This window comes from Triplophysa dalaica, chromosome 23 (genome assembly GCF_015846415.1).
Source record: "Triplophysa dalaica isolate WHDGS20190420 chromosome 23, ASM1584641v1, whole genome shotgun sequence".
In the NCBI taxonomy this organism is placed as follows: domain Eukaryota; kingdom Metazoa; phylum Chordata; class Actinopteri; order Cypriniformes; family Nemacheilidae; genus Triplophysa; species Triplophysa dalaica.
Window position 1 is genome coordinate 8,860,139 of NC_079564.1, and position 14,535 is coordinate 8,874,673.

General features: G+C 39.2%; 2 protein-coding genes across 2 annotated transcripts; one reads left to right on the top strand and one right to left on the bottom strand.

The window, feature by feature from the left end:
• Positions 1 to 667: 667 nt before the first annotated feature.
• ipo4 (importin 4) lies at positions 668 to 10,455 on the top strand. Its single transcript, XM_056739012.1, has 30 exons — positions 668 to 1,089; positions 1,190 to 1,276; positions 1,588 to 1,667; positions 1,766 to 1,807; positions 2,458 to 2,587; positions 2,803 to 2,982; positions 3,077 to 3,142; positions 3,353 to 3,454; positions 3,557 to 3,640; positions 4,203 to 4,352; positions 4,428 to 4,481; positions 4,569 to 4,678; positions 4,760 to 4,868; positions 4,994 to 5,123; positions 5,270 to 5,383; positions 5,458 to 5,571; positions 5,692 to 5,815; positions 5,902 to 6,013; positions 6,670 to 6,797; positions 6,872 to 6,949; positions 7,254 to 7,311; positions 7,412 to 7,517; positions 7,819 to 8,012; positions 8,545 to 8,595; positions 8,713 to 8,838; positions 9,027 to 9,253; positions 9,334 to 9,466; positions 9,567 to 9,671; positions 9,759 to 9,828; positions 9,918 to 10,455. The coding sequence occupies exons 1-30, from the start codon at positions 1,024 to 1,026 to the stop codon at positions 10,046 to 10,048; spliced, it is 3,261 nt and encodes a 1,086-aa protein (XP_056594990.1). The 5' UTR covers positions 668 to 1,023; the 3' UTR covers positions 10,049 to 10,455.
• A 763-nt stretch (positions 10,456 to 11,218) lies between these two features.
• Positions 11,219 to 13,424, bottom strand: si:ch211-196f5.2 (uncharacterized protein LOC556372 homolog). Its single transcript, XM_056737631.1, has 3 exons — positions 13,141 to 13,424; positions 12,604 to 12,833; positions 11,219 to 11,553 (listed from the first exon to the last, which is right to left on the bottom strand). Exons 1-3 carry the CDS (start codon positions 13,422 to 13,424, stop codon positions 11,441 to 11,443), a joined length of 627 nt encoding a protein of 208 aa, XP_056593609.1. The 3' UTR covers positions 11,219 to 11,440.
• Between the last annotated feature and the right edge of the window lie 1,111 nt (positions 13,425 to 14,535).

Here is a 14,535-nt window from a genome sequence, read left to right on the forward strand (position 1 = left end):
TCCTACAAATACACCATGAAGCCCATTTCAAAGTTCACCATAAATGCTCTTAAATGGTTCAATCTAGACATGTTTAACTTTTGTTTTTGTGAAGTATGCAATGTATGACCCTGGTAATTTGCATTGGATGGCTTGAATGACTTAAGTAGGTTTGCCTTGGAATTATCACATGAATTGGTGTTTTTGCAGTGCACCCTTCCTGCTGTATTAGAATGGAAATATTCCTGTGAGAGGTGAAAATATAAGATAATCATGAGCTGACTGTAGATCTCTTTAAATATGAGAGATGTTTGAAAGGGTGAAGGCTACAACGGATCTCACTTGTTTACAAATATATTGTTTTACAGTTTCTGCATATTGTGCTATCTGTTTTAGGAAGTTAGTAATGTAACAACACTTACAATAGTTATCACTTGATTTAAGATCCTTCATGAGTTCATGTTTTTCTATCAATCAACCTGGTTCATCAGGTTTAGCGAGTCAACTTTAAGGGAACTTTAATGGCCTCTTTTTAAGTAGTGTAGATGTTCAATGACGAGGTGATAATGGTTTGCCTCTTTCTAATTTAGATTATGCAATGAGCCCATTAGCATCGATCATCTGCCTTAACATGATCCCTGCTGAAGCAAAACAAAATCAAAGTTAGCAGAATATATTTTCCCTCCGTAACTATAGCAGGCGCTGTAGTAGTAAACGCTCCCAAATCGTCTGGTTGGCGTCATGCTTTTGGTGCCGCTGTCCCTTTAACATTAAACTCACGAGGCGTTTGCTCTCTCCATCCCGCGTGCTAACTTTGGGAACTCGTGCGCTCGTGCAGAACACGAACATTCCCCAATGACAGTTAACTTCGGTTATATTAACATTACATTACGATAACACTGTCCAATAGTATCACGGATGCCGTTTGACCCAAACATTTATTAATATTTAACAGTCGCCTATGATTGCTGTTTAGTTGCTTGTTATCTGGGTCGGGTTTTGAATTATTATTTTTGTATAAAAATAGGATTTAACGTTCAAATCATGTCAGATGAGCTCGAGCGCATCCTGGCACAGCTGACACTGCCTGACAACGCTGTTATTCAGCAGGTAACTTTACACACTCCTAATGAGCTGTTATTTTCTGCCAAACTATGATTTTTTTAAATATAAATTCATAATATTTATAGAATAATGTCATCTTTATTAGGCGACAGTACAGTTGAAACAGGCATTTAAAGATCCAGCCATCATTCCTGCTTTATGTGCAGTTATGACGGGATCGCAGGACCCACAGGTACTGTTATTTTCATATCAAAGATGTCCATCTTAAACCTCGTATGTCCTAATTCGATGTTTTCTAAGAAAAGAAGAAAAAAAACAGTAATTCATAAATGATTAAATGACGTGTTGTCAAAGTTGACAAGTACTTATTAATAACTTGTATTGGTTAGATATTTGCAAGTCCAAGTGAAGGATTTATGGCACAAAATATAAATCACAGAATATGGAGATACAGGGTTTCAGAAGGAAATGAGCGATTTCAGACTATAGTAACGTTTTAGTTTTGAGACACATTATATATCATGTCCTTGATCTTTACATCAGATACGCCAGTCAGCCGCGGTGATGCTGAGGATGAGGGTGAGAAAGCACTGGAAGAAGATCAGTCCAGATCACAGAGAGAGGTTTGGTGTTCTTTCCTGAATCAAGTTATTTAACTTGAGTTTATCCTGCATCTCAATGTACATTTGCTTCATTTGTAACCTGTTATATACTCTTTCAGTCTGAAGGCAGTGGTGCTACAAGCTTTTCAACAAGAAACAGAGTAAGTTGTCCTTATAATTAAACGCTATTGAATGTAACAGTACAGTAATGTGTCATGATTTAAATAAACGCCTACATTAAAGGTATGGTTCACCCAAAAATGACAATTCTGTTGTGAAGTACTCACTCTAGTAGTTCCAAACCTGTATAAATAACTTTGTTCGGTTGAACACAGAGAAAGATATTTGGACGGATGCTTGTAACCCATTGACAAGCATAGTAGGACAACTGTTTGCTGTCCTACATTCTTTAAAATATATTATTTTGTGTTGTATAGGAAGAATTATCAACACGTTTTTCCTACTTAGGTAGTCAATCTGGACCAAGAGCTGTTTGGTTATAAGCATTTGTCTAAATATCTTCCTCTGTGTTCATGAGAACAAATACATTTATACAGATTTGGAAAAATTTGAAGGTGAATAAATGATGACAGAATTTAATCTCTTTAAATAACACTGTGATATGACCATTTTTAATGCCCAAAATATCACAAGACATAATTTTATATGTTGTAGTCAATGTGGATTTAATGTGAACAAGCCTCATTTTACTCCAGGACTAAACAGCAGTGATGACTAGTAAACCATTTTGCATTTGGTTCTATTTAAGTTTGAATCTTTTCCCCACATTTTCCTTGTTTTTATTCCTTAGGCACACAGTTCGTCATTCACTTTCACAGTTGAGCGCGGTGCTAGTAAAACACGAGACTCCGGACCGCTGGCCTGCTCTTCTCATCCTTATAAACCAGTCCACCAAAAGCAACAACCCACAAGACAGACAGGTTACAAGGACTTAATTCACTTTTAAAATCTTGTGATGGCGTCAGATGATTATACCATGATACTCTGTGATCATATTATTCATTTACTATAGTATTTACATGGTAGCCCTCGGTACATTAAAGACTGTTAGGAAGTACTACTTTACATGCCAAAAAAACACTAAAAAGGAATGATACTCTGTGTATTTAAAATGGCATTTTTTGTTTCTGTCCAGGTGGGTTTGTTACTGCTCAGCAAGGTGGTAGGATCAAACCCAGAACCCTTTAAGCCCCACTACAAGCAGCTTCTCCAGTTGTTTGGGACTGTTCTTCAAGACTTGAACAACCCTACAGCTCTCTACTACTGCATTCTCACTCTCACATCTATCACGGCCTACACCGGCACAGAGGAGATGGTTTGTTCAATTTCTTTGGTTTGCGACTATTATTGTTACATGCACAGCAGGGGAGAGGAAAACAAGTTCAGAATGTTGTTTTTCTGTCTTTCAGAACTTAATGCGATCCCTGATCCCCAAACTGCTCGTTGCTCTTAAGCACCTCATTCAGGCGGACCAGGTAAGAGCGCTTTGATCCGGTCTGGGTGTGCTTATATGATAACGCTCCAATCACTGCTTTCTTTGTGCTTCAATGATGTGCTAAGCACTGTGAGAATTGAATGCATGCCTGGTTGATCTGTATGCAAAATGGCCATTAAGACTCAACGGCAATGGCAATCCATAGGTCTTTATCGCATAAGTTCTGTTGTTTGGGTTTTGATATGTTAAGGATCAGGCCAGCGAAGCCATGGAGGTTTTTGATGAGCTGATGGAAAGCGAGGTGTCCATTGTTGTCCCTCACATCACTGAGATTGTGCAGTTTTGCCTGGAGGTTTGTCCACACACACAATCATCTATCAAGCCTGTTTCAAATGGCTTAACAGAACATTTGACTGTAAATATAGATATGTTAAAGTCAATGTTTTCATTCTAGATCAGTGCAGATGTCTCTCTGAGCAGTTCTCTGCGCGTTAAAGCTCTCTCATGCATTGCTGTTCTCATCAGACTTAAAAACAAGGTGAGCCACTATTTTTGTTGAACATGAACTTTGTGTCTAGATAGATAGATAGATAGATAGATAGATAGATAGATAGATAGATAGATAGATAGATAGATAGATAGATTGGTTGACATTATTGCAAAGTTATAAAGATTTTGGAAAGAATGTTTTTAATCAATAACAATATAATCAATACAATGACATGTACTATTTTAAATATATTGATGCCAGAAAATGTATGCGTCTTGGCCGTTCGTTTAGACGGAAATGGCGTTTAGGGGGGCTGAAAACGCAAACTTTCCAAGACGGGTCTCAAAGTGCAACTTTTTTCTCACACATACGTCGACCAACGGTATTAAAAAGCATTTTTGCCTTATAACTGTGCATGTGACTGCTGTTTCTTTACAAAACAAAATCGGCATCCACTGGCCTGGCGTGCTTTCTACATCGTTTTTATCTGTTATCCTGGATCAGTGTAAATGTGGCGCTGTCATGTGTACGTGAATCTTTTCCGTTTTTCTGTGTGTAAACGTGGCCTTAATTTAATTATATTTTAATCCAAAAACGTTTTGTTTTACAGAGTGTATTAAAGCACAAGCTTTTACAGCCGATCCTGCAGGTAGTGTTTCCCATACTGAGCGCAGCGCCCCCTCCTGGAGAAGAAGACCCGGAGGATGAAGAGGGTGATACGGAGGGTGACAGTGAGAATCCCAAACACTTTGCTGTTCAGGTTGGTCTCCTCTCGAGCTTTATCTCTTACCGTACTTTTTCTTACTCTTATCTTTCTTTTTTTATTCCCCAATAGGTGATTGACACTATGGCTCTTCACATGCCCCCCGAAAAACTCTTCCACCAACTGGTTAGTAAAGAAACAAATGTACTTATACTACAGATGAGCTAGTAAAATTCCAAATCAGTCATTGTGTTAAAATACATCTTGTTGCAGTTACCTTATACAAAGGTCTGTCTGGCCAGTGAGAACCCATATGAGCGTAAGGGGGGTCTCATGTGTCTGGCTGTGTTGGCTGAGGGCTGTGCAGATCACATCCGCACAAAGTAAGCTTTAATCTGCTATTATACATGCACGCATATGAAGCAATCTGTTATATTCTTTTTTGTTGTGTTACTTTGTGGTAGGATGTTGTCATCAATGCTTGAAACAGTGTGTCGCAGTTTATCAGACAGTAACCAGGTGGTCCGAAGTGCAGCTCTCTTTGCCCTCGGGCAGTTTTCAGAACACCTACAGGTCAGATTGATTTTTTTTATTTTGTTTTGATTGACTCTTGTATAAATGAACAAATGTACATAGTTTTTATATTTGTAAATGTATGTACATCAGTAAGATTGATGATTCAAATTTGTCTCTCGCAGCCGGATGTGAGTAAATTCCACACTGAGCTGATGCCATTGTTGCTTGGATACTTGTCTGCAGTGATTCAGACCACAGTCGGACACATGACCAAAGCCTTCTATGCCCTGGAGAACTTTCTTGAGAGCTTAGGTTAAAATGCTGACATAATCGTATATATGCAGATCTTTCAAAATTGCATTATATTTGACTGATGTTAAACACAAGATTAAGTTATTTCTAAAAAGGGATATGAACGTGTTACCTATAACTTCTCCCATCTTTCTTTTTGCTATCAGGTCAAGATATCGAGCCCTATCTGCCCACTTTAATGGAAACCATGTTGTCAGCACTTAACAATTCAGAAAACCTCAAACTCAAAGAGCTGGCTGTCAGTGCCATAGGAGCGATAGGTAACTCTTAGTATTCATTAAAACTGCATTTATAATATTTGTGTACAGGCTCATGAGATGACTCTCTTCCTCAGCAAATGCAGCCAAAGAGATGCTAGTGCCTTACTTTCCTCCAGTGATCGACAGTCTGAAGGGCTTCCTAACGGACACTCGAGAGGAGATGAGAGCTCTCCAGACACAGGCCCTGGGTAAAACACATAAGCTGAATCACAGTTTTTGCATGTTATTTGTTATTTGAAACATCTGAATTCCTGCATTAGGCATGTAGGATACCGTGATGTCATTTTCCATCTGTGTTTTTCTCACAGACACACTCTCTGTGTTGGCCCGCACTGTCGGTAAGGAGGTCTTCAGTCCACTGGCGACTGAATGCGTGCAGTTAGGTTTGAATCTCACTGATGCAGTGGATGATCCTGATCTGCGCCGCTGCACGTATGACTTTCACATCGGATCTTAAGAGTCATATACTCACAGCGGACACAAACAGACACTTAGTCTCTCTCTTTTTCTCTCTATAGATATAGTTTATTTTCTGCCGTCTCTGAAGTGAGCCCTGCTTGTCTAAACCCTCACCTGACGTCCATCACCACACTGATGCAACTGTCACTCAAGTCCACAGAGGGTGTGATGGTCAGTGCAATTTTTTTTACATTTTCATCTTCTGTAGCTTCATGGCACTTTTGCGTGTTTATTTGCATGTAGTGCTTTGTTTAACGGTGAAATACCAACCAATATATAATTTTTGTCTCGAATGAACATTCAAACGTGAAACAAAGACTTTCTGTTGTGTTGCTTTGTTCTAAAATTTTAAAAATAGATTGTGGGATTTTCTTGATATATTTAGAACAGTGGTTCTCAATGGGGGGGCAGCTTATTTCCAAGGGGTCCCCAATATGACATATTTAAAATTAAACAAAATGAGCATTGAAATTCATTAAAAATAAATATTAAAAAAAAGATATTTTTTTGGTCATTTTTATAAGATTTTTTTCCAGTTAATGTCAAGCTCTAAAATATTATTCCGTAGAATATTTGAGTTTCTATGAGTGGGAGAGGGGGCTTTTAAATGTTGTTTGGGGGGAGACTTGCAGTCAAAAAGGTTGATAGCACCTGATTTAGGAAATTCCCAAATAGTGTCTATTTTCAAGAGAGATAAAGATCGTACAAGGAGCTGCAACCACTGTTAATGTATTTAAAACTCTAAATCATTTGGTTTAACATACAAACATTTCTCATGTAATCGTCATAAGAATGTACTTTAAGTTTTATGTCTGTCTACCGCACAGGCTCATTTAGATGAAGACAAACAGTTTGTGCTCCTGGATGATGAAAATGATGACACTGGTGATGAAGAGGGTGATGTTGTTTTAGATGAAGATGGTGAGAGTGAGGTTGACGACAGAGATATAGCAGGGTATGACTCTCTGTTTTATCAGTCCTTTTATTTTCTGTCATGTAAGACCGCTTATCAAAAGTCTCATCTTTCAGATTCAGTGTGGAAAATGCTTACATCGATGAGAAGGAAGATGCCTGTGAGGCTTTGGGTGAAATCGCATTTAACACTGGGTGAGTCATGCTTTACATATTATACAGGCGCTCGTGCATTTGCTTTTATAAGCTTACGTTTCACAGCAGATTTGCGTAATGCTCCATTATACCTTCAGAGCAGTAAAGATGTTACTCTAAATAGGTATTCCTGAATGTAATATAATGTTAAACAGGAAATAAAATAGAGTGGGACTTTGTTTTAATCCATCAATTAATCTACAGCGTCAATACTTAATTCACTTTATTTAACAAATTCACTTTTTTGTCAAACACAAACTGAGACACTAACACCTAAAAATCCAACTGATTATCTGTTTCCCAGAGTGGCGTTCCAGCCTTTCCTAGAATCGAGCTTCCAGCTGGTTTTTGATCTCCGTGATGTAAGCATCTACTGCTGTTTCATGTTCCATGAGTGTTTTTAGTATGTTTGGTCCTTGTGTTTTTGACGTTCATTGTGTTTTGTGCTTGTTCATCCATCAGTTCCCTCATGAGGATGTGAGGAGGGCTGCTTTTGGTGCATTAGGTCAGTTCTGCCGAGCTCAGCACAAAGTATGGAAAGAAACCCCAACTGAGGCCAACCACCAGGGTAAATCCGCATTCACAGTACACACACACACACACACACACACAGTCTCTTTATTTAATATTCACATCACTACCTCTGCTTCCTTTCATCAGCTGTGTGTCTTTGGTTCATTATTGATGCCTCCAGAAAATAATTAGAAGGAGCTTGGCTTGACAGGACAGGATTAACTTTTAACTTTATTGATGTCGATTGCTTTTTCCCTCCTTTTCATTTAGTTACATCAGCTTCGGTCAGTGTGAAGAGCAAGTTTTTGCCTAAAAAGTCTTTGATCAACGGTCTCTCTTTCTCTTTTTATCTACAGCTTTGCATAAGCTGCTGGAGGTGGTTGTGCCCTGTTTTCTGGAGGCAGTAAGGCAGGAGAGGGAGAGGACGGTGGTCATGGCTGTTTTGGAGTCTATGAACGCCTTGATTAAGTCCTGCCAGGGGGAGGCGCTGCAGGTTCCAGGCAGGCTGGCTCAGATCAGTAATGCCATCAGAGATGTACTAAAGAAAAAGGTCAGACTCATTCTTCATTTCAGACAAAAAGTTCAGAAACTTTGACTGATTATGTTATAATGTCCATCATAGAAACCCATCGAGCATTCATTCATCATTCATTCGGCTTTATTATACTCCCCCCCCAAAAATCCTAAAAAAAGAATATATTAGTAATTGATCTACAAGTAATTCACTGAATTTTCTTTTTTGGGTGCTCTCTCACTTTAGTCGTTTTCTTCTCGGAACACCTTGTGCTCTGATGTCTGGTCAGTGTTAAATGAGATTTCTTAAATGGCATCTACAGAGAGCAGATGAACACTATCACCGACAAATTACCCTCTGAAAATCCTTTTAGGTCGAGAACAAGGCTTAATCTGTGTCAGGCAAAAGGGTTTGAAGAAATGGAATAACCATCCGTACACAACAGACACAGACCTTTATTCGGCAGCTTATTTTCACTTTTGAACGATGTCATAAATCTGCAGTCATATGTGGGTGGGTGTTTATTTTCTTACGCTTGTAATCCTCTTTCTTTCTCTGTCTTGCTCAGACCGCGTGTCAGGATGTAGGTGGAGATGAAGCAGACGATGACGACCAGCAGGTGTTTAAAATAATTTAACAGCTTTGAAGATTTAGTCATAGTTTGCTTTCAGCAGCAATGACACAAATGACTTAAGAGTGTGACGAATGCGGAATAAAGTGTGTGTATGTGTGGCAGGCGGAGTATGATGCCATGTTGCAGGAGTTTGCTGGGGAAGGGATTCCTGTTTTAGCATCAGCTGTACCTGCAGAGACATTCTATCCTCACCTCAATGACCTGCTGCCTCTCATCATGAGCAAAGCCGTGAGTCTCATCCTCTCTTGTTTGTTTTACCGGTACTCACAGGCATCCTGCCTGCAGTGTGCTGTACAGAATATATAATGCATACAACATACTTTGTTTTTTATTTATTTAAAGCGACCAGAACAGTTTTAATGAAGTCAGCATGCTACTGTACTTGTATCTTCGTCACGATTATGTGATTTTCTTAGAAATCCTCTTGCACGGAGGCAGATCGCTCCTTTTCCATCGGTACAATCGGCGAGATCATGCACGCATTGGTGAGTGTGGCTGGAGGCAGGGCGGTGGCCGGGCGGCTGTCCAAACGGCTGCTCCCAGTGCTTGTGGCCGGAGTGAGGGACAGCGACTCAGAGGTGCGCAATAACAGTGTGTTTGCACTGGGAGCTCTCGCACAGGCGGCTGGACCAATCGTAGCCAAGTATCCTTTAAAGTGAAGTGTGCAAGTGTGTGTGTCTGTTCCCTGACCTCTCTGTTTGGTCCTTGACCCCTGTTGTTCAGTGACTACCCCATGATGCTGTCTCTCTTCTCCAATCTACTCTCTAAAGAATCAGACCTGAGAGTGATTGACAACCTGTGTGCTGCTCTCTGCAGGATGATCTTGAGCCATGTGGAGGGGGTCCCACTCGAACAGGTTTGTTTAGGAAACCATGCACATATCTTGTCTTGGTTATTTCGGTTTACAATTAAACATACTTTATATTCCCACACTAACCTCTTATCCTTGCTCTCAGGTGTTTCCTGCACTCGTGGCATGTCTCCCTCTAAAGGAGGACATGGAGGAGAACAAGACCATTTACAACTGTCTGGCCTTCCTCTACTCACAACACCCTACCCTGGTAAATGCCCCCCTCTATCCCACCATGCTCGGCTCACAGCTCCCTTTATAGAAGGTATCCTATTTGCTAACTTTTTATTTCTTCCAGGTTGTTAGTCAGCTCAAGCCAATAGTGTCTGCTGCCTGTCATCTAATGGGAAAAAAGGACATTGATGACGGTAAGGACGTGTGTTTGTTTATTATTCTGGGTGACATGTTTATAACATCACAAAGTTGACTTATTTACTATACTATTTTATCTGCTCAGAAACACAAAACACCATGCTGGTGTTTCTCAGAGGTGTAGGTCTGCAACACCCGCAGGAATTTCAGAGTGCTGTGATGTCACTTCCTGATGAACAGAGAAACAAGATGACCATGGCTGTCAGTCAATCGTAGCACCCCCCTCCCCTGTTCTGGGTGCCTCAAGAGGCCTTCCACTCTTGTGAAAGCCTGCCAGATTGATAATAGGATTTTTTATTATAATACAAATGGCCAAATTCCATTAGCTGAGTGTAAACTCACCGGAGCACTTGGATATAATACTGGACTGCAGCAAAGACATTGAGACTATTTTTTCTTAATTTATTGCTTAATTTTGTCAGTTTTACTTTTGTTTTACTAATCTATGTTGAGGAATGAGTAGTCTTCTCTGTTTTTGTTTGCTGTGTCAGTTATGTGTATGTCTCAATGAATTTTCTGCTTTGGCAACCACTGCTCATATTCCATGATATTTGAGCTTGATATTTGAGTGTGAAGCGTTGAAGTGCTCTTGCGGTGAAATAAATATATTTCTATGAACTGTTCATTTTGTTCCTGTCTTTTCTGTTAGATGAACCCGACACTTTTTTCTTATTAACATTTTCAGTGTTAAATTATACAGAGTTGAAGTTTACAGTAACGCAGCTAAGGAATATTTTACATTGTTTTCAAAAATGTGTCTTTTTTTTCCATTTAATTATTTAAAAAACTCTTTTTTTTTAAAAAGTATCTTTATTGTAGGAAATGTATAAGTACTGGGTTTTATCATGGTGATCTTACTATACTTTCTTCCCAGTTATCAGTAATATATTGTACTTTTATGCATCTGCAAATTCTGCCATAACAGATAACAATATGAGTGCACAGAAAGCAGGCTGTAAATAACTGTTTAGTGATTTTTTTATCATGGCAGCAGTAATTAATTTAATAATGCTGAAGACTAATTTGAAAAATGCAAAAGACTAATTTAACTTTGCATATGTCAACTTTGCATAACTTTGCCCTGGATCAAAAAAGAAGTAGCACAGGAAAATTTTCAGTAAAAGACAAAAGTACATTGTATGGGTCAAAATTATAGATGTTTCTTTAAGTCCAAAAATCAATAGGATGTTAAGTAAAGATCATGTTCCATGAAGAGAATTTTATAAATTTCCTACCTTAAATATATAAAAACTTTATGTTTGTGAGTGGATAAGACTGGTTTCGTTGTCCAGGGTCACATATATTCAGATGTATAATGTGAGCAGACACGGCTCGATTTAATACAATTTTGTGTCTCTAATGTGTAATGCAGTTGACTCTGAAATACAATATGAAATACACATCTTATTGTAGAATAATAATATATTGACAAAAAAAAAGTGTATTCATATTGCCACAAAGTAAGAAGTACACATTAAATTGTTCAGTTAAGGCACCGCATAGGAAAATTCGGACAATTCTGCGGTCACACACCAGTTTAAAACATCCAAACCCAGTAACAGACCCCGTTGTAACTGAGGTGTTTCAATGCATTTTTTTGTCTGTCATTCACACCTCATTCTGAAAGTCCCGTTTTTCTTCCGTTTTCTGCCAGTTGGGCTTGGATTCTGTCAGTGTGTCTATAGCCAGAATCAACTCCACCGGCTGGTGTTCATTTTCAGCTGAGGGAAAACAAAAGCATGTTATTTGCCGTGTCTAAATGACATCATATGTATATGAGATTTCCTTGATAAATACGTACACCCTAACTCGGAAAGCCCCGTGGTTTAAGAACCAAGTGGATTGTGATGAGACATGAAACGCACAACACTGACCACAGAATAGACTGCTGAGCCTGCGCATACCAAACACTCTAACTCAGCAGCCGTGAATGTAATGTTAGCTCACCTCACTGATTTGCAGATGTCATCTGTAAGCTAACTGTCAGGATTAAAGCGTTATATTATTACGAGCTCGACAGAGTACAAAAAATGACTGTAGAAATACCATGTAAAATGTATTTATGAGGAGAAAAGGTCTGCAACAACAGTAAGCTGAGGTACACTAAATGCACGCATACTTTCCAATGAACATTTTTCTTAATCAGATAGTTCACACAATAAAAATGATGTCATATGTTCACCCTCGTGTCATTCAAAACCTGTATGTGAGTCTTTCTTCTTTTCAAAACAAAACAGAAGATATTTTGAGATATGTCTCAGTGGTTTTATGTCCATACAATGGAAGTCAATGGGGTTCAACGTTGTCCGGTTGATGACATTCTTCAAAATATCTTCTTTTGTGTTCTGAAGATGACAGAAACCCCTACAGGTTTGGAATGACATGAGGAGGGGTAAATGACGAACTAATTTTCATTTTTATATGAACTCTTTAATTTAGCTCTTTATGAGAGCTGACAGTTCATCTTTACACAGATACATTGTTCTTTTGAGGAGAGATTTCATATGCACTGACAGCTAATTACTTAAAGTAAATACTTAGAAAGGTTCACTAAATGAAACTGTTACCCACACGACAAAACAGATCCATTCAAGCAGTCATAAGCCATTCGGGGAGCCATTATCTTAATGAGCTTTCAACTAAACCAGTGCGCACCTCCCAGTCAAATTTTATAAGACAGTGTATCCACACACACACTAAAACATTTCTTCATATGAAATATGCTGATTGTTCAAATGAAAGTGTTAAATGAAACCCCTCTCTGTGCCCACCTGGCTGTGTGTGTCTCCATGGCAGGATGTCCACCCCGCTCCTGCAGAACGAGCGATCGGTGTGGGACTCTGTGCTGTAGATGACCTCCTGAGACTGAGGCTCTCCGGGGTGCTGAGCTTTCACACGCACCTCCAGAACCGTCACCTCCTTCTCCTTCAGCTTCCCTGTCCTTCCCTTCACCCGTGTGCGCTTGGTGTCCACCCAAACCACACGCTCCTTCACAGCTGACCTGAGATCGTTAGGATAACATGACAATGACACCCAGTATGTAACACAACATCATGTGACTCCATACTTCCAGTACATGAGTCATAATTTAAGAATAAACATCCATTATGGCATTTATTTATTTATAGAATTGGAAAGGATATTTGGCAAGCTCATTACTAGGGTAATGTTCCATAAAACTTAATTTGACTAAAGCAGAGCTCGCAAAAAAACAATGCAGAAAAGTAATAGCGTATACAATTTATTAATAATATAATTAAGAAATGAACAAACACACAAAGCTCACATTTGATCAACATTTAACTTACTCTTCAATGCCCAGGTCAGCAAGCGTGGTGTTCAGGAAAGGAAACGCCTGGTCGTGGTTCAAAACTTCGATGGGCAGTGGCACACACATGGGCACGCTCCATTCCAGCTCGGCTCGCACCATTTTGTCATTGGTTGGGTGGTCCGAGGGGTTCTCCTCAGTGTTCACCTGCGTCTCCTGTGGCCGAGCTTTCTGCTGGACCTCTGAATCTTTTCCCAGACCTGCCAGTTTGATAGTGCTGTGTGTGTTGACTGGCAGTCGTTCTTTGTCTTTGTCTATGATCATGAAGTTTGTCTGTTTAGGTGTTTCTGGCAAAAATGATAAGCGATGTTATCCAGACTTAAGTTCAAATTAATTCCAAGATGCTTCTCTCTCTCTCTTCTGGTTGGAGTGAAACTCTGTGGAATATTCAGTCATCCAGTGGAGATTTAAATGGTCGCTGTGAATGTGTGTAATGTGGCGCTGACCTGTGAGGTTTATTAGTTTGTCAGAGGCTGACGAATGACAGTATGGAGAGTTGTTTGTAATCCTCCTCCTCCCAACACGTGAAGGTGTGCTGCCTCTGTTTAGTAGGCCCACTAGGACTTTCCTTCAATAAAACAGATTTCATAAGAATTATCTTTAAGAAATACAACTGACCAACTAACCAAACCAACTACCTAACCAGCTAAATAAATCACCAGCTTTGTAAAAAACTAACCAACTGATCACACAACTAACTATCTAAGTATCTGTCTGACTCACCAACTTACTGACTACATGAACAACCAACTCCTTTACCTAGAGACTTACTATTAAAGAAACTAACCAAACTTACTGACCAGCTAACTACCCTGATAGCACAAATACATCTTGGAGACGTCAATTTAATGTATGCATTTATATCTGCAAGACGTATTCTTTTGATTGTTTGCTCATCTCCAAAACGTCTCTGAGATGTTTCCCATCAGTTGTCATAAAGATGACATCAGATGTTTATGATTTAGAATGCATGAAAAACTGCCTTTTCAAGACGTTTATTAGATGTTTTTACACAGCAGATCTTTTACAGATCTTTCGCAAACATCGTACAGACATACCTATGCTATCTGGGTAACATAATAACTGACTTGTACACCTGACCAACCAAATAGGCAGCTGACTGACGAACAAAAAACAAATGATCAACAAATTAACTAACTGAATAACTATCGCCAACCAACTAATACCCAAAAACAGACTGACTGACGAACCGCTCGACCAACTTACTACCTAAAAAATAAACTAGCTAACAAACTAACTAACTAAAAGGGTGCCAAAAGTTTAACAAACTGATTGTTTGGGTGTCCCATAATGTCACATAGCACTTTCTACTACCTAAACTAAATAGTTAATCACTCAGTTTAATAAATGCTGA